The sequence below is a fragment of the Eptesicus fuscus genome, chromosome 20 (assembly GCF_027574615.1).
Source record: "Eptesicus fuscus isolate TK198812 chromosome 20, DD_ASM_mEF_20220401, whole genome shotgun sequence".
In the NCBI taxonomy this organism is placed as follows: domain Eukaryota; kingdom Metazoa; phylum Chordata; class Mammalia; order Chiroptera; family Vespertilionidae; genus Eptesicus; species Eptesicus fuscus.
In genome coordinates this window covers 19,457,352-19,477,747 of record NC_072492.1, presented here as the reverse complement: position 1 = coordinate 19,477,747, position 20,396 = coordinate 19,457,352, and the positions used below count along the sequence as shown (strand labels likewise).

General features: G+C 37.0%; 1 protein-coding gene across 3 annotated transcripts in view; it reads left to right on the top strand.

Annotated features, from left to right (window-relative positions):
* The window catches only part of NLK (nemo like kinase), a 139,816-nt gene that overhangs the window by 79,329 nt on the left and 40,091 nt on the right, over window positions 1-20,396 (top strand). For all 3 annotated transcript variants that reach the window (XM_054709546.1, XM_054709544.1, XM_054709545.1), the window contains exon 3: window positions 2,500-2,555. In XM_054709546.1, the coding sequence (XP_054565521.1) occupies window positions 2,500-2,555 (56 nt within the window). The remainder of the gene's footprint in view (window positions 1-2,499; window positions 2,556-20,396) is intronic.

Sequence of the window (20,396 nt, the reverse complement as noted above, 5' to 3'; positions counted from 1 at the left end):
TGTCTATTTAAATAAGGAGTCAGGCATGAAGACTGGAGTTTGAAAATCTGCTACTGTTCTTTCTAATTTACTTCCCACTTCTGAGATTCCTGGATAATTTCTCCTGGCCTTAGTTCTGTGCCACTTTGAAACACTGTGGCATACCATTCTCTGATAACATTTTTAGGTAGAAAGAACAGGAATAAAAAACAACAGGCAGTTAAAAAATTCCATCCAGAGTTTAAAATATTGCACCTTTGAAGCTAACAATCACAGCTAAATGCTTGAGTGCAAATGTCTAACCCTGTCTTATATGGCTTTTCTACAAAAAGCCTCATCAAATTTGGAGTAAAAAAGCCTCATTCTTCTCTATCAAGGTTTAAATGTATGGTTGTCACTTTCTTCTAGATAACCTCTAATTATAGCAGATAGATTTGAAGTGTGAAATAGCTTTATCTAATGGACGCCGTCACTCATGGCATTCTGTTTTCCCGCAAGACAGGATGTATGTTGTTCAGATACAGAGTTTAGAGTCCAAAAGATGTCAAGTAAAACACTAATTTCTAACTGCCTTCCTCAGGCATCAGATATTCATGTTAAAAATTGTTCTATCACATAATGAGAAATGAATTTGCATGTATTTTTGACACACTAATTATAGATTTTTTAAATATAGAAATGAAATCTTTTATATGATAAAAAATTATTCTTTAAAGAAACTGGAAAATCTGTTATTTTTCCTAAGTATAAACATTTTAATTCAGAAAGGAAAAATAGATATTCTTTATAATAAACATCTAAACTATTTTAAAACGTTTATGTTTAACTGGTTTTAAAGTAGGTGAAGGCTTTTTCATTACAGAAGGTTTTAGTTTAATTTAAAATTTTAAAGTGACAAATGCTTGGCTGAAAAAAGAATAACCTTTAAAATGAGCAAGGTTTTTTCCACATGTAAATTGCAAGAGGAAAAGAAAGGGAGATGGAGGAGAAATCTGTAGATTAAAAGACATAAATCAACCATAACATGTAAATCTTATTTAGCTCCTGATTTAGACTAACAAACTTTAAAAAAAAAGGAAATTGGGAAATTGAGCACTGCGTATTTGGTGGTATTAAGAAACATGCATGTATATATAGTACATTGGTCATTTCTTTGTTCTTATTCTTAGTAAACTGGTATTAATTCAGTTCAAAAAATAAAATATTAAATTTTTAAATTTGATAATTTTGTTTTTTATCTTTTAGAGATACTGACCAATGTATGGCTAAAATAAACCTAGTATTTATATGTTCAAAATTATATAGGGAGAGTGGAGGATACAGATGAAACAAGAATGGATGGTCATGTATAGATCACAACCAAGCTTACATGAGTATTTACATAATTACATGAGTTTTCTTTATACTATTCTGCCCATTTTATGTATTTAAAATGATCCATAATTTTAAAAAATTTTCCTAATAAATAAGCTCAAGATCAGAAAATTTGAATTTGTACTGCCACACAATTTACTTCCTGTTAACTAACTTCTTCCCTGTCCTTTGAGCCTGGTATTTTTCATTAGCAAGGTAGGTTTAGATTCTTAAATGTGACATCATAATTGGTACTTAAAAGAGTAGCTAGTAGGGGAAGTAAGCCTATTTGTTATGTTTCAATGGCATACTACATTGAGAGTATGCTGCTTTTATAAAGGACTTGAATTTCAGATGCCATAAAGTATTTTTTTTTCCCACCTGAATGACTTTTTGAGGGACTTGGAATAAAATTCAAAATGCTTAACATAATTTAAATAAATTTTATGTGATTATCCCCTGCCTTTCTCTTCAGTTTTATCCCAGCCTGTTTTCCTCCCACCCACTATATTCCATAAGCACTGGCGTTTCTGCTTCTAGAATCTCCTGGTTTTTTCTTGCCTCAATGACTTACATTTGCCTGACCAACTTCTATTCAGCCTTCCACTCAGAGTAGTATTACCACAAGGAAGCTTTTTCTCCACACTCCTCTTTACTTTTTCCCTGCATAATAATAAATGTCATAATTATATATTTGTGTAACTGTTTAATGCTTTCCTCTTCCCTAGTCATGAAAGTAGGAATATTAGTTTTGTTCTTATAACCCAAGAGCCCGCCATAGTGCCTGCCAGGTAGAATACACTTATTGAAACATTTTTTTAACAGAAGAATAAAGGAATAAATGGTAGGTATGGCTCCTTGTGCTCTTAGAGCAATACTGATTATTAAAAGTAGAACATTTCTTTCTAACACGGTTCTGGTAGCATTTAGTATAACCCAATTACCTCTCTCATTTGGTTTAGATAGAATTATCTTTTAGGTAGTAAATTTATAAACCCATCTTAATGTTCAGGACTATGTTTATTGACTGATAAGTTTAGTTAATCTCAGTGGGCAATTGTAACTAAACCTTAAATCATTAACGTGTTAACAGTATTTACTGCACTTATGTCATATGTTGTTTCCTTTATAGTTCTCTAAATTTTACTTTTTTTTCCCTTTTCTCAGGTACTCTCTGCCCTTGACATACTCCAACCTCCACACATTGACTATTTTGAAGAAATGTATCCTAACCAGGGAATGTGAAAGAAGGGGACACTTTTTTTTATTAATTTGTTCTTCTAGCACCTTTTTGGGGTTCTTGCCTTGAAGTGTATTAAATTTCATCCTTGCAGAAGTGGTTGAGTACCTGGAACCAGGTAATTTTGAAATCCCAAGTATCTGGCAGAGCTTAGTATTATCAATATATCCTGAGTAATGATACCACAAAACAGGACTTCTGAGCAGAAATTTTATTTAATCTGCACACATCCTTTAGATGGGTTATTACCATCCCCATTTTGCAGATGAAACCAGTGAGGCAGCTAAGTTGCAGTGGAACTCAATAAAGTGCTCTTGTGACTATACAATAACTGCCTGTCAGTCAAGAGGATAATATTGCCCTGTTTCCTACCACTTGGAGTAAGGTGAAAATTAAAGAGCTAGTAATGTAATTTAAATGTCCCAAGTTCCTTGGAATAATGGCAGTGGTGATGGTGATGGTAATAGACATCACTTACGTGAGTTTTTATCAAATGCAAGGCACAATTCTAAGTTCTTTGGACAAATGAATTTATTTAATCCCTATAACAGCCATCTGGGGAAGGTATTGTGAACATTCCCATTTAACAGAAGAGGAAATTGAGGCACAAAAGATTTAAAAAAAAACTTGACCAATTTCACAGAGTAAGTAAATATTGGGGATGGGGTTCAATTCCAAGCAGTCTGACTATGTAGTTCAGTCCCTACATACATGATTCAGGATAGAGGCTTTAACATTCTCCTATCACTACTACAGTTAATTTTTAAAAATAGCATATTAGGTATCATGGATAATAATAAACTGTAAAATAATGCCTGGTAATAGTTCCTGGGACTATGCATGGAAAATATTAAGACTTAAGTTAGGCCATCTGACATTCCTAGGCAAAACATCATCATTTACCATTCTGTATTTAACTTGGTAAGCTTTAAGTAAAAGACAGGAAGTCCTAAATCATTAATTTAGTGAGCTCATGATAGTACTGTTTATTCACTCAAGGCTTTTTATTAGCACTAGGCCTGTGACTCAGAATGGAAATCAATATAAAAGCAAGATGCTTTTTCTGATTGAATAGTGAGCTAAACTAAAATCTCATTCTTACTCAAGAGGTAGGTAATTCCATACTAGACACTTATCTTTGATATTTTTCTTAATAATTTGGAACAATTAAGAGCCTCCCGAGGGGAAAGAGAGCAGTTAAAGTACTAGGGAATTGGGAAACCATGTGAGATGATAGAATTGTCACTGATCAACATTGGGATGTTTTGATCTAATAAACCAAAAGCTCTTTAATGCTGTAATCCTTGATGATATTTTAACCCATGAATCTCTTATGGAATTAATCCCTTTGCAAAGGTACTCCAGCCCTGCACATTCCAAAGAAGGGACTGGCCCTTGACTGACTCCTGGCTGGTAAGAGTGTCTTTGAATACCTGAGGTCTTGGGCCATGCCAGGTGGTTCTGACACTCCTCCCCCCCGCGCTTTTTTTTTTTTTTTTTAGTTCAAAATTTACTTAAAGATAGAAGAACTGAGAAAGTTCTTCTCTCCTGACTATATGTCAGTAGTAGCCACTAAGGAAAAAGCATTAACAATTCCTTTTCGTTGATGGGAAGGAAATCTACATACTAGGAGACACTCCTATGAGTGTGTACTACTAACTACTTCTTTGGAAATAAAGTTGCTGATACCAAACCTTGAAATAAGAAGAAATCCTCTTTAGTAAATAAGAGTTTTACTCTATTATAGGCTGTGTCAGGGGTCCGCAAAATCACCCTCAGGTTCAATGAAAGGACTCAGAGGACCCAGGAAAGCTGTTTTACTCATGGTTAGAGATTAAAATCAGCAAAGGAAAAAGGTGCATAAGGCAGAGTTCAGGAGAAACTGGGCACAAAGTTCTAGTTGTTCTCTCCTGTTGGAATTGCACAAATAGTGCTTAATTCTCCCAGCAACAATGTATGACAACACAGGCAACCTTGTCAACTAGGGAGGCTCACGTGAGCCTTGGCGTCCAGGGTTCTAATTGGACATTGGTAAGTAAGCATAGAGCACCCAAGAAACTGATCTTAGCTACTCAGTCTCCAGCCTTGCACCCTTCTCCCTACCCAAGTTTAAACTAATACAACTTGAACCAAGGCTCCAAGCAAACAAAAACAGGCGTATACCATGAATCACATTGTTAGCCTACTGTGGTGTGGCCAAAGCCCCAGGTATACGGAGATATTCTTATGAGGCAGGATTTGCAGGAGTGCAAAGGTTATTTCCCAGGAGCCAGTCCTAAAAACTTTTGAAATGTATAGGATTTTGGTAGCCCAGATCTGCTGTGTTAACACTTTATTGAATATAGACCTTCCGTGGGGACAGAATGTTTTCATATAAGATAATTAGTGAATGTGGGTATATTTAATAAATGCCAGGTATATTTAGATTCTCTTCACTGAACACTCAGCTATTCATTATATATATATAATTTCCTGTCTTTTTAAAAAATATATATTTTATTGACTTTTTACAGAGAGGAATGGAGAGGGATAGAGAGTCAGAAACATCGATGAGAGAGAAACATCGATCAGCTGCCTCCTGCACATCCCCCACTGGGGATTGCCCTCAACCAAGGTACATGCCCTTGACCGGAATCGAACCTGGGACCTTTCAGGCCGACTCTCTATCCACTGAGCCAAACTGGTTAGGGCTATATTTCCTATCTTATAGTTCAAGCATGAATTGTTTATATTAGGTTTTAGTTTCATGTACTTGGGTTTGTCATTTCTTTAAAAACCCCATATATGTTTCTATAAGCTAGGAGTTCTCAACCACTTATAATTATTGACCATAATTTAATTAAATCTGGGAGAGAATTGATTCATTATTATTGTAAATACTTGCAAAGCAGAGGAAGAGTTAGTACCGTTATGATTATTTTAAATCCTTGAGTGGCATAGGTGGTATAGTAGTTGTTGGTAGCTGATTTCAGTCCATTTCATTAGTTGGCAGAATGTTTCTATAAAATTCCTCTCCCCAAAATTGCTCGTGATGTTTAAATAAAAGACTTTGCCATTATATATTTACTAGAGGACGGGTGCACGAAATCCTTGTGGGAGCACCACTCAGCCAGAAGCCGGCTCACTGCTCCTTAGCACTTCCATGGAGGCGGGAGAGGCTTCCTCCACCTCTGCTGCGCTCGCCAGCCGTGAGCCCGGATTCTGGCTAAGCAGCACTCCCCCTGTGGGAGCGCACTGACCATCAGGGGCAGCTCCTGCATTGAGCATCTGCCCCCTGGTGGCCAGTGCCCACCATAGTGACCAGTCATTCTGCTGGTCGGTCCGCTGTTCGGTCAATTTGCATATTAGGGTTTATTATATAAGATGGAACCCTCTTGTACACCATTTACTTAAATGTTTTACTTTCTTATTTTTTTACCTTCAAGTTTAAAAATTGACACTTGTTTTCACAGTAATTAGCTGGCTACAGATGGAAAAATCTTTCAAACCTAAACTTCAGTATTCTTGTTTTCTCTTGTATAATATTTTGCTATATGTAGAATGATGCACAGAAAAAAAGTGTTTTCCAGTGGTGGTGCCATTTGGAAAACACCAAATCCTTTAACAAAAAAAGGAATTAAACCTATAGCTGCCACGGGATTATAAAGACTTTTTAGGAAGGCATGATTTAGCTTGGCATACAGGGTACTAAAAATAGGTTTTTAAATGGAAACATAAGAAATGCCTTAGTTACATATATGCTCTGTCTTTGCTGATTCTTTTAATATCCTAAATAGGAATTTTCTGTGTCCTGTGCTTTTTAGTATAAATATGCTGTAGCCAAAGGAAAAAATTTTTTCTGTAATTTCCAACTGAAAAATATGACAACATAATACATCAAGTATGAAAATATTGAAGATTTAAAAGGATCTTAAGTTACTATTTTATTTCAACTTAATATATTATTTATCTGTGTTAGCAGCTCCCTCTGTAGTATCTCAGTAATATGACATGCATTACATGTGGTTTTAGTTGATGGTGTGTGTTTTTTAATTGGATGATTACTCTGTCTTTGTAGATTTTAGAATGAGTAATGTTTTGTTTTCTTCTAAAATATATATCTTTTTATTGATTTCAGAGAGGAAGGGAGAGGGAGAGAGATAGAAACATCAATGATGAGAGAAAATCATTGATTGGCTGCTTTCTGCACGCCCCACAGTGGGGAGGGTAAGAATTGAGCCCGCAACCTGGGCATGTGCCCTGACCAGGAATTGAACTGTGACCTCCTGGTTCATAGGTCGACACTCAACCACTGAGCCATGCCAGCCAGGCAGAATAGGTAATGTTTTGAGTTTCAAATATATATTCATGAAATTGTTCTTTGAGAAAACTTTTGAGATCTGTTTGAGGCTCTGTCATTATAGGTAAATTCTAAGTATATTGCTTTGCATCTAATGGATGTTGTAATACTTAGTTCATAGGGTCAAAAATATTTATATTTGTCATTATTTAAGCTGTAAAGGGAAAGAAGTAATCTTTTTGTTTGTTTTTTGTATTTTATATGTTTTTTAAATTTGATTTCAGAGAGAGGAAAGGGAGAGAAAGATAGAAACATCAATGATAAGAGAGAATCAATTTGCTGATTCTCTCTACTGAGGATCTAGCCTGAAACCCAGGCATGTGCCCTGACCAGGAATCAAACCATGACCTCCTGGTTCATGGCTTGACCCTCAATCACTGAGCAACACTGGCCGGGCAAAAGAAATAATATTCCACTGTATATATGTACCACATCATTACACTTTTTTCTAAGATGAGAAAATTGGGATGTTATATTGCATATGCAACTTTTAAACCAGAAGATGTCTTTAAAACTAATTGAATAGTTAATATTTTAGAAATATCTGAAGTCTATGGACATTTTGATAATCATTGTATACAATAAAAGTATCATCATATAGTATCATGCAGTTAATCATATATCTTTTTCTGAAACTGTAATAAAGTGATTACATTTTGCCCACCCAAAATCTAGCTTGGGTTTTGAAAGACTATACATCTTTAAATAATTCCTTAAGCAACTTTTAAAAAGACAGTGTCTGGATTATAACTGTCTACAATCTACCTAGAAGGCACACCGGATTTAACAGAAGTCAGGTATGGAAGGAGCAATACATTCTACCACGACCTCTGTATCATATAACTTTTGTTTTTTTCATATTTTTTAAATCTAATATATCAACCTGGAAAATATATTCTTTAATAATTAAGAAAGATTATGTATTTTTCTGAGCTGAACTGTTAGCTTGCTAAAGCATTGCATTATTCATTTTACACTTTGAGTTTCTGTTTGGAAGTCTGTATGAAAACAGTTTGGCACTTAATTACTTTGAGCCTACTGAAATTTAATCCAAGAGAAACCGGTGCTAATTGTTGATTGGGAAACATTATTTATCCTGCTTCAGTCAGGATTCTGGACTCTATACAAAAACAAGCTCCTTTCCAGAAAGTACTGGATGCCAACTGGATTAGAAATAAAAATCTGCCTTGCTTTGGGAAAAGCTTTAAAAAAGAAAAGTTTTAATTGATTTCAGAGAGGGAGAGAGAAATATCAATAATGAGAGGGAGTCATTGATTGGCTGCCTCCTGCACAACCCCTACTGGTAATCGAGCCCACAACTCCGGGCATGTGCCCTTGATCAGAACCGAACCCAGAACCCTTCAGTCCGCAGGCCGACGCTGTAGCCACAGAGCCAAACCAGCTAGGGCGGGAAAAGCTTATTTTTAACTTAATCTTGGTATTTTATGGAGACGAATATAGGTGGTTCAGGTCTTCTGTGCTAGAAGCAATTACAACTTAAAACCAATGGAAATGAGAAATTTAATAGAGTGACCATGTGTCCCAGTTTGCCAAGACTCGTGGATTTTACCTGATGTCCTGATATAATAAGTTCTTCCTTTCACTTTCAGAAGTGCCCCTGTTTGGATAATAGGTTTGGCTTGTGCAGGCAATGTTTAAACTGGAATCTCTTGTCATAAAGGCAGTGAGGGGAACTTAACATGTCCATCTCAGCCAGTTCGAGTCGTTGGTAGTCAGTCATGTAGTTTTTGGGTCTCCAGCTATAGTAGTTTAATTGATCGTATTGTACAATATTTTATAGCAACAATTTATAATTTAAAGAATATTCAGTATATGATTCTCTGGTGCTATGAAACAGCTCTAGGAGCCAGTGAACAGCGAAAAACAAAAACAAAATGGGTGTATATACATATATAAGTGTACTCTTTCTGCAACAACAGTACCAGAAATCTGCATCCCAGGAGCTGTGATGATTGCCATATTGTTAGGATGTCTTTCTTCATTTATTCCATAAACATCAGCATCAACTATGTTCCTAAAACCAGGCATTTGTTTATTATTTTGCTTACTGTTGTATTCCCAGTTCTTAGAACAATGTCTGACATATAGGAGGTGCTAAATAAGTACTGTATTTGTAAAAATTAATGAATAAGATAGTCTCTGCCTTCCAGGTTTGTAATCTAGTGGGGGATACAATCATATAAATAACTAGAGGCCTGATGCACGAAATTCGTGCAAGGGGCTTGGCCCTCGAAACCCTGGCTGCCTCGGCCCTCACAGCCCTGGCTTCATCTGGAAGGTCATCCAGATGGTGGTTTTGCTGTTCAGTCTAATTAGCATATTAGCTCTTTACTATATAGGATAATCATCATTTAGGTTGGAGAGTATAGCAATAGAAAAGATCTTAATGTGCCTTTAAAGGTTGGGATCCACTAGACTAAAGGACTGGAGTGATTATCCGCATGTATGTTAGAGGGATTTAAATATGCAAATATAAGCCAGTTGTTTGTGCCATCTTGCTAAGATTGGGATTGTTGTGATAAGAGATTGTGGAATTAATTTCTGGTATGTCTTTTTTTAAAGGAGAGATCTTAGAGGATTAGCCCTGAAACCAACCATAGCCTGGAAAAAGGGTAGGGGAGAAGGTAGCAGCTCTTTAAATGGAGACCAAGTTCTCCATAATCATGTTCACACTCTTCATCCATCATAAATGCTTTTTTGACAACCAAATTAACTGTGATTGATCTACAAATTTTTTAAGGCCTCAAGACCTAATTCATCTTCTGTTTAAGCTTTAAAAAACTCAGACTATATCATATTTTAAGCAAAGTTCTAACTTTATTTTCATTCTGACATATCAGCAATGGAAAGGGAAGCATTTAAAGTGAGGTATCAAAAGTTGAAGACTGGAGGAAGTGGAGGGACTGATTAAAAAAAGAAAGAGAGCCCGGCTGTCGTGGCTCATTGGTTGACCATTGACTTATGAACCAGGATGTCATGGTTCAATTCCTGCTCGGGGCAAATACCCCAGTTGTGGGCTCGATCCCCAGTGTGGGGTGTGCAGGAGGCAGCCAATTAATTATCCTCTCTCGTCATTGATTGTTTCTATCTCTCCCTCTTCATCTCTGAAATCAATAAAAATATGTTTAAAAAAAAGAAAAAAAGAGAACTCATGGACGTGGACAACAGTGTGGTGATTTTGGGGAGAGGGATGGGTGGAGGTGGAAGAGAGCATAGAGGGGATAAATGGTGATGGATAAAACAAAAGTTTAAGGCTATATGTCAGAGCCTTGAGCTAATCACCCAAATGCTGTGCTTCATTCATTCTTTGAATGATGAGTTTTTTAACTTGTAGTAGATTCAAAGTCATGCATTTAAACTGAAGCATATGCAACACAGTTATGCTGGTGTTGAGAGAGGTACTTTAACACAAGCCCTCCGTTTTATATGGGGTTCAATCAAAGAAAACAGCACTCTGTTCCAATACCAGAGAACACAGTACTGTTGAATTTAGTGGGAGGTTGATAATATTGGTCCCCAACATAGTGTCTTCCCAGTTGATTTTTTGTGATACTTGATGTTTGTTTTATGCCCTAACTTCAGAACTTTGCCCTCAGGAAAGATGTACCAGCAGATAGTGTAAAGTACAACAGTCATTGCTGTTGTTCCTTTTTTTTTTTTTCTTTAATATATTGTATTGATTTTTACGGAGAGGAGGAAAAAGGGATAGAGTTAGAAACATCGATCAGCTGCCTCCTGCATACTCCCTACTGGGGATCGAACCCACAACCAAGGTACATGCCCTTGACTGGAATCGAACCCAGGACCCTTAAGTCTGCGGGCCAGTGCTCTATCCGCTGAGCCAAACCGATGGGGGCCATTGCTGTTATTCTTAAGTTCATGATTCAGTGGATAATTGATAATTTTCCAATAATTATAATACCAGGTAAATCAGTTTTACAATAGAGATATTAACCAGTTTTTCTTAAGTAGAAAAACTCCTCTCTCCTCTTCTCCCCCTAAAACAGGAGTTTGGGAGACTGATCTGGACTTATAATTTTCATAGAATAAGATATTTTAATAGTCCTTCATATATCAATCCATAGAGATCAATTACCTATAAGTAGAATAAATATATTTTCTTTTTTATATATATATATATTATTGATTTAAAAAAGGAAGGGAGAGGGAGAGGAGAGAGAGAGAGAAACATCAATGATGAGAGAGGATCATGGATTGGCTACCTCCCGCACGCCCCCTACTGGGGATCAAGCCTGCAACCCAAGAATGTGCCCAGACGAGGAATCGAACTGTGACCTCCTGGTTCATAAGTCGACACTTAACCACTGAGCCACGCCGGCTGGGCAAATAAATATATTTTCAATATTTACAGTTGTATTCTTATTTTTCCACAAAATTTTAGGTAGCATCTGATTTCTCTTGGTGGGTCCATGCATAATAGAACATTCATTCCATAAATGTTACAAAGTGGGGACTATGAACAAATGAATAAGGCACTATGGCAGATCTTATACCTTTTTCTTTCAGCTTTATTGAGAGATAATTGAAATATAACACCGTAATATCTAGACAGAGAAAGCAGATCCTTTAAAATGGACCACTTTAAAAATCTTCAACAAAAATTAATTTCACTGGTGATGGGTAGCACTGGGTAGGTAAGATAAGAAAGTATTGATAGCTTGGCATATTGAGAGGATTGTCCTTCAGACTGCTGTTTGTGGTTGTTTATACCACTGATAGTAATGTAATCTACTCTTAATTTTAATGACACCATTCTTGCAGCTTTACAATAGAACAGACTGAAGTAAATTGCTCTCAAATTCTGTTGGGCAGAAGGACATTTAAAACCAGATTGTCTGGACACAGAATTAAGTTTTTCACCAATAAGAAAGGGTGAGTGGGTCTAATTTGAGGGTTCATTGTCTATTGGTGAAAGCGTTAAAATTTGTTGTATTGGCAAGAAGAAGCATGATTCGGTTTATATGACATGTATATTCTTTATCCTTTATATGGATTAAGAGGTGATTGGAGAATTTGCCTCTGCTTTTTATGAATTAAAAAAATTAGAGAAGTAAAATGTTTCTAAACTAGGTAGAGGCTCTTCTTTCAAATAGCTTTTTTATTAATGTTCAGAAAAAAACTAGTGACTATTCCAGTCATTTCATTTGATTTCTGTTCCTTCCTTGGGTTTGTGTATATGTGCATTTACTTTGGATGGTTATGGTGGTAGGAGATTAGTAGTCACCAGGCTCTCCCATCTACATTTGACAGACACCGAGCTTGCCTTTGCTTTCTCTGGGGTATTTTGAGAAGAAGAAGTGAGGTTTGAAATAACATCATTTTCTCTAGAATGCTCTTTCTAATTTATTACATGTGTGTTTATAGCCTTAGTGACAAGGACTCAGCCAACAGAACCTCCTGGGCTATGTCAGAGTATATGGAATGATAGCTTTCCAGTTTTTAGGTGATAGAATTGATTTCTTTTTTTTTTTTTAGTCAGTTTTAAATTTCAAATTAAAGGTAGTTTCAAATTTTAATTTTTACCTTGGAAAGAAAAGGGAATTTGCCTTTGCCTGGGAAAGAGATGGTTGTATTCAAACATGTTAACAATGTGACCTTTCATTCCATTGATTTCTATAGAAAAGCACAGGCATGCTTCAGAAAAGGTCAGTGATTCTGATTGAAGCACACATGGATTTTTTTCTAGTTGCAAAGGCGCCCATGGTTTTTGTTGCAAAGAAGATGATGAGATTTAGGGCTAACCATTTGTTACAAGAGAAAACAATTCTCTCTTGATACATTGCTGTTTTTCTTTCACATGGAAAGCATTGTTTGAAATCAACAATATCTATAAACCAGATTTTCATTATCCATGCTATTTAATGCCCTCATTTTTATTTCAGAGGCAGTTACATATCTGAGATCTAGGTTGAAATTTCCCTTCTCAGTGGACCAGATTTTTGGAACAAAACAAACCAAAATGTGTGTGTGTGTGTGTGTGTGTGTGTGTGTGTGTGTGTGTGTGTGAGATACTATTAAGTCTCAAATATTTATAGTTGTGAGATTTTCTTCTTTCAAACGGGAATGGCAGGATTTCAGAATTAATGCTTTTTTGGAGGTTAAGCATGTTTTAACTGCCATTCTTGGACTTTTCATAAAAGAGAATCCATAGCTTGGGGAGCCAGACTTAAGGATCTGCTTACTACAATTCACAGTGTCCTTTTGAAAAAATAACCTGCCTCATATTTATTCAAACATGTATCACACGAAGATGAAGACTTAAAAAAATATATTGTGAAACTGTTGACCTATATGGGCACCTACTTAATAAATATTTAATATTGCAAGATTTCTTTTTCATAATCTGGCTTAGTGTTGGTTTCTGCCCAATATTAAATGAAAGAAAGAATGAATCAGTTTTCATTATCTGAAGTCAGTAAAAACTATTTAGGGATTAAAATTGTGTTTTCAAAACTTCCCATATTTATTCTGTAGGAAATAATTCGATACAACAGGCTCTTCATTTTCTTCTCAGCTAAATCAGTTAAATACCCTGTTTTGCTATATGAAAGTTTTAACACATTAATAATTTTTCATACAACATCAGTTGCTCATTGCACATAGAACATTAAATGTGTTGAGACTTCAGTTTCATTGAGCAGGCAGAGCAGCCTGCTATAGTTCTAAACTCCAGATGGTGAGCTTTTGAACCTGATAGGTAGCTTTTTTATATAAGACCCTATCACAAGTTGTCACACATATACCCAACTTGAGCTTTCCAGAATGACTATTGTTACTAAAGTACTTACTTAGCAGTGCTTTCTTATTGTAAAGCACCTTATCATCAATAGTAAGAATTTATTCCTAATCCTATATAATAAAAGCCCAGCGACCATAACGGCAGAATGACCGCTTGACCAGTCACTATGAGGTGCACTGACCACCTCTCAGTCCCTCCCTTGGCAGGGGGCGGGACTGGCAAGCGGGCAGAATGGCCAACCTCTTGGTCCTTCTCCTCGGCTGTCAGACTCTGATTGCCCGATGGTGACTGGAGACCCGGGGGTTGGGTGGTGGGGGATGCAGGCAGCACCAGGCCAAGGCCCCCGTCCTGCCGATCGCCCCACACACACAGAAAGCAACCCTCGGCAGGGGCAGGGCCACAAGCAGGCAGGACCAGCTGACCTCTTGGTTCCTCCCCCTGGCCCACAGGCTCCAATCACCTGATGGCAAACTGGGAACCTGGGTGGGTGGGGGCAGGGCCAGCTGCTGGCAACCGAGGAAGATGGCCCTGATCACTAGGCCTAGGGACCGTACCCACGCACAAATTTCATGTGCCAGGCCTCTAGGAGTTTATGAATTCCTCCAGTTCTTATTGACTAGCTGTAATGTATCAGTTTTATTCTTTCCCTTTTGTCTGAAAAGATGGGAACAATCTAAGTCATAGACTGGATGGCAAGCTTAAATAAACATGGGAATGTGGAAAATTGACCTTCATTGCATATTCTTAGTGCAGCAATTTTTAACCTTTTTCGTCTCATGGTACACATAAACTAATTACTAAAATTCTGTGGCACATCAAAAAATATTTTTTCGCCACTCTGACAAAAAATAGGTATAATTTTGATTTATTCACACCAGACAGTTATTGTGTTGGCTGTTGTCATTATTTTTTATTTGAAAATCTAAGGGAAATACATAGTCAAGTATTGCATGTTTTAAAAATTCTTATGGAACACCAGTGTGCCTCTTGAAGCACACTGGTTGAAAATCACTGTCTTAGAGGGTTGTTCTGTTAGGTAACTGACAAGTGTCTCCCTGTTTTCTCCTTACAAAGCCTTGGTGGCTCCTCCAATACATGTTCTTGGTATCATGCACTTGGTAGAGTGTCTAACTAATCGCAGCCTAAAACCAGTCTCCTTCTCCATTCCTTCTGCCTGCCATATTCAATATCCCTTAGTTTTGCTGCTTGACAGTAGTATTGAGTTTAGTGATTTACTATCACATCATGAGACAGGAACTAAATCCTCATCCTCTGTTTATTTCAAAATCCTTATGATTGGTTCAGGGCCTACCTAGCCAGCATATTCTAGCTTGAGGTAATAGAAACAAAATCTGTTATAGTGGAACCTAGAACCAGACTGCCTAGATTTGAATCCCAGCTTTGTCTCTTACTACCTGTGTGATCTTGGTTCAGTTTCCTGGTTTGTAAAATGAGAATAATAATTGTACTTACTAATAGACTTATTTTGAGGATTGAACTGGAATGGGAAGATGATAGATAGACAGACAAACAGAAACTGATCGATGTAGAGGTTAGTGAAGCATAGACAATAGGAATTCCTATGAACTTTCTGATACAGAGCATGTCAAACTCACCAACAGATGTCATTAGAAAGGTCTCATCATAAACAAATGGATTTTCATAATGGCCTATCAATAACAAGCCTAGCCTGTTTATAGCGAGGTTTTTAAAAAACAACAACACAGCCCTAACCAGTTTGGCTCAGTGGATAGAGTGTTGGCCTGCGGACTGAAGGGTCCAGGGTTCAATACCTGGTTAAAGGCACATGCCCAGGTTGCAAGCTCGATCCCCAGTGGGGGCCGTGCAGGAGACAGCCGATCAATGATTCTCTCTCATCATTGATGTTTCTCTCTCTCCCGCTCCCTTCCTCTCTGAAATCAATAAAAATATATTAAAACACACACACACAACATAAGATGTGAACTCTTAATGAGGAATGGGTTATTATATAGAGAGGATTTGTGAAAACAAAACAAGAAAATACCAAGATGTAAACTGTTAATGAGGAATGGGTTGTTAACCTCAACACTTCATATTCCCTTACCTGGTCTCCTCTTCCCAGAAAATATATTTAATATACAACTTGTTAGCACCTCCAAGTTTTTAATTACCTTTACCAAACCTTTCTCTTTAAAAAAAAAAAAATTTTTTTTATTGATTTTTTTTTACAGAGAGGAAGGGAGAAGGACAGAGAGCTAGAAACATCGATGAGAGAGAAACATCGATCAGCTGCCTCCCGCACACCCCCTACTGGGGATGTGCCCGCAACCAAGGTACATGCCCTTGACCAGAATCGAACTTGGGACCCCCTCAGTCCTCAGGCCGACACTCTATCCACTGAGCCAAACCAACTAGAGCTGAACCTTACTTATTAAAAGGATGTACATAATTTCCTCCTTCAGCCTGCCATCCCAAGAACCCCTCCCCTTTCAAGCCCCATAGTAGCAGTCACGTCCCCTAGTAGTGGTCCCTTCCTGGTTGCATAAAGATTACTTAGGGTTTAGTGTATTAGCAAATCCTGAGGTTGTTTTAAGTCCAACTCACAGTTGGCATTTTTTTCACTGTGCTTTGAAGAGAGTCACTATACATAGCTGGAGCAACTTATTCACACCAGCTCTTTGAAACACCTGTGCTCCAGGTGAGGCCAAAAAATTCTAAAGCTTGAATCTAATCTTTTCACCTCTCCATTGAAAATAAATATATTTCTAAAACTTCCCAGCTGGTGGGAATGAAATGCTGTCAGACCTCCCAATTATTAGAGGGTAATATTGAATAACAACAAAGCCTCACCTGATTTGAGCTGCTGAAAAGACTCATAACCCATTATCATTCTCCTGAACTGCTTAACCTTCTGGTTAACCTTCCGATTATTAGCCTCTTGACATAGTTAATTCAGGTGTGAGAGTTTAAGAACACTCGTAGGAGTATTTATTTGATCTTTTTGTTATATCCCACTGTTCTGACTTTATTTTTTGAGGTTGGTAGACACCAGGAAGCATGTGTTACGTGGAGACCCAGAAGTTTCAGAAGCTACTAAATATATTAGACCTGCCTTAATTGGAGGATATGTGGAAACAGTGGGGCTTTTAGCCACTTCATAGACCAGCTGAGTCTCCTGCTACCAACTCAATTTATTTGAGAGCAGTACTTCAGGGAACTTAATAGACCTACAGCGCACTAGCACAAACCTGTATTTTAGCGAGAGTACAATTTATTTATGCAGTACTTATTATGTCAGTTTGTTCTCTGAATACTGTATGAATGTCATTATTAAATATTAAGAACACTGAATTATACAGTTGGTGATGGGTTTAATAATTATGTGTTTAATTGATAGTCTTTTCCTATCATTGTTACATCAATTAAGAGTTCGAAAGATGGTAGAAAATGGGATTGGGTCAAAGTGGCATTTTTCCAAAGGAAGTATGTCATACATGAGCCAAGCAAAGTTTTGTTTTGCATATGTGTATTTTTGTTGTTTTGAAAATATAAAATATGAATCAGTTATGGAATATCAATCTGATAGCTAATTTTTACCACCCTGGGCTCAAGACTTAAGATCACTAGCAGCCCTTTACCAAAACCAGGGGACCCCAATGTGGAGGTTTACAGAGATCCCACAGAGATAGCACTTTTAATTGCTCCCTTGAGTTTCCAGTCTGTCCAAGACCAACCCTAGGTCTCTCAAAAATAATATGCACTGTAGAAAACTTGCATTCATCTAAAAAAAGGTTTCTTTGTCCTCGTGAAGGAATGTGACTACCATGGACATACTGTTGTTTGGTGCCAATAAACCACATGAGATCCCATTAGTAAGTGAATAAAATTGTCCTCTTCACAAGTGATATCCTTTTGAGATTGTCTGATCATTCCCTTTAAGATCAGGAACTTAAATGAGCTTTTTAAATTAGTTACCTGTTTTGTGTTTCTTTTTACTTATATTATTTTAGCTTTTTCCTGGGAGGAAGGGGGAAGTGTTGGGAAGAAATAATAATAGTCAGTTTCAAAATATATATATATATTTTTTTTTTTTTTTTTAAAGAGTAGTTTGTGTAAGGCATGGACTTGGATATCGGGCAGTCCTGAGTTCAACTGTGAATCCCCTCTCGCCAACCCCAAACTAGTATTTTTACCTTGAAAAAGTTATTTGATACTCTTCCCTGAGCCTTAGTCTCCTCAGTGATAGTGATAATATTTTTCCTCAAAGAACTGTTGCAAGGAATAAATGAATTAATGTATGTAGGACATTTGGCACAGTGCCTAGCATTTTGATGTGTCATAAACTCAGTACCCTTCCTCCCTCCCATAACAATGATGATAGCAGCTACCATGGAAGCCCTGTTCACCATATGCGTGGCATTTGTATGTGATTCACATATATCATCTAAACCCTGGCATTAACTTGCTAATGTTATCAAGCTAGTAAGTGGCAGAGTCAAGATTCTAACCTTGTGTGTGATTCCAAAACCTACACTCCCCTGCCTTTCACTGCCTAAATCCATGTAACTCCTCATTGTAAAAATCGGCTTCCTGGCCTTCTCTCTTCTGAAGTAGAATTATTTCATTTACCTTTTTCTGAGGTTTAATTAATCTTTTGAAAGACAGAGCACAGGTTAAGAACAGAGCCTGGGCTCTGCAGCCATTTCTGCAGAATACTAGCTGTGATCTTTGGCTGGTTCCTTCGCTTTTCTAAACCTCTTCACTAGTTTGCATAGTGGCAATCATAATAGGATTTACTTCTTAGAGTAGTTAGTAGTAGATGAAGCTAAACACACTTAAAGCTGGATTGCCTAACAGAAAACTCAGTAAATACCAGCTATTTTTCTTTCAAGCTTCTATGGCCATGTACATTGAAATCTTTTGCTTGTTTTCTGTATTTGAGTCTTACATATCAATCTCAGTCTTTTCTAACCTTTTGAAAGTTGCCTTGCATTCATCCATCTTTTTCCTGTGTTGTCATTGAGTTAGCATGCTCTCTACATCCACTTGGTGCCCAGTCAGTATTTATTGATGCTAATGATGATGAGTTAACAAAGATGCAGTTGGCACCAGTCCTACAGCCTCTGAGACTGCTTGAGTAATCATGACTTTCTAAAAACAGAAAAGGACTCAATCATCTTACTCATAATTGAAGGTCGGAATTTGGTGTCAGCGTTTGTTTCTCTGGTGATGGTGTAGCTTTTGTGCAGAATTACCTTTGACAGCTGGATTAGTCAGGCTTTGCGGCAGAGGCTGATGATCATGATTCTTAGATTACTTCCTAAAATAGATGCATCATCATAGAGGTGGGCTGAACAGATATTGATCACAGTACAGATTTGTTTAAATTGGAGAAAAAGGTCAGGGGAAGCTTACCATTAAGTTGTAGTTTGCTGCCGGGCTCTAGGTTCGTTTCCTGCCTGCATTTCTAGCCCATAATTCTTTTTTGCATCAAAGAAAATTGTACAAAACTGTACAGTTACACTAAACACCCCTCTGGGTTCTCTGCCTTTCTGGTCTATCTAATATATTCCACCTCATCTCTCCTCAGAAGAGTCCTTATTTTTGCTTTTTCCTGTTTCAAACGCTGTCCTCCGTGAACACATTTTCTTCCTCAGCGACCTTTGTACGAGTCTAGCAGGGTGTCCTGCATATTGTATTTGGGCATTATGCACCAACTATGGTGAGCATTATTTTACAGTGAATATTGTTGTGCCTTATTTTAAAGAATGTAATGTCATCGGGGTTGGATTTATAACTCATTAATGGTGATGTGCTTCCATAATTTTAATATCCAGATTCTCAAAATAAAAGAAGGAAAGAAATAGAAAAAAATTTTAATAAAAGAGAAAAACTTTGTGCAAAGAAAAAGATTATAATCAAAAGCAAAATTAACCCTTTGCACTCGTTTGCTTTTTTCTCGATTCCTTTATTCTAATGCTAACCGTGTCGAGTCGCACTCGACATCTGAGTGCGAAAGGTTAATACTCCATCTGTGGCAGATTTCCCTTAGTAGAAAGTAGAAATTGCTATTTCTTACCATATATAATGATTCCCAGATTCATATTTTCAATGTAGACATCCCACGAAAGGCTTGTCCTATATTCTCAGCAATCTCTAGTTAAGACTTTCTTTTGTTTTTGTTTTTCATGTCAAGAGCTACTAGCCCAACGCTATACCCCACACAAAAAGTTAGCTGAGGGGGTCCCTGATAGATATATATATATATATATATATATATATATATATATATATATACACACACACACACACACACACTAATTTTTAAAGTTCTCATCCATTAAAAAAGAGAATATGAACCTAGTTCAAGTAAGCATATATACAGGAAAATGTTTATTGAATTTATTTTAGCTTTGTAATTTGACTAAAGGGTAAAAGGAATAAGACTTAAAGGAAGTAAATGCTTAGGAGGTGGAAAGAGACAGGTAGGTAAAGTGAGTGTGAGGTAGAAAAACTTTTCTTAATCTTTGTATTATTTTTTAGTTGATGGCAAAAGAAGTATTAATTGGGCTTTCATACTGACGTTCCTTCACCCCCAGACTAGATCTGTTACATGGGAATAGTCCCAAATTGTTATGAGGGTTAAATGAGGTAATGAGGTGATCTAGCCCTGGCCAGTGTGGCTCACTTGGTTGGATGTCATCCTCTGCACGGAAAGGTTT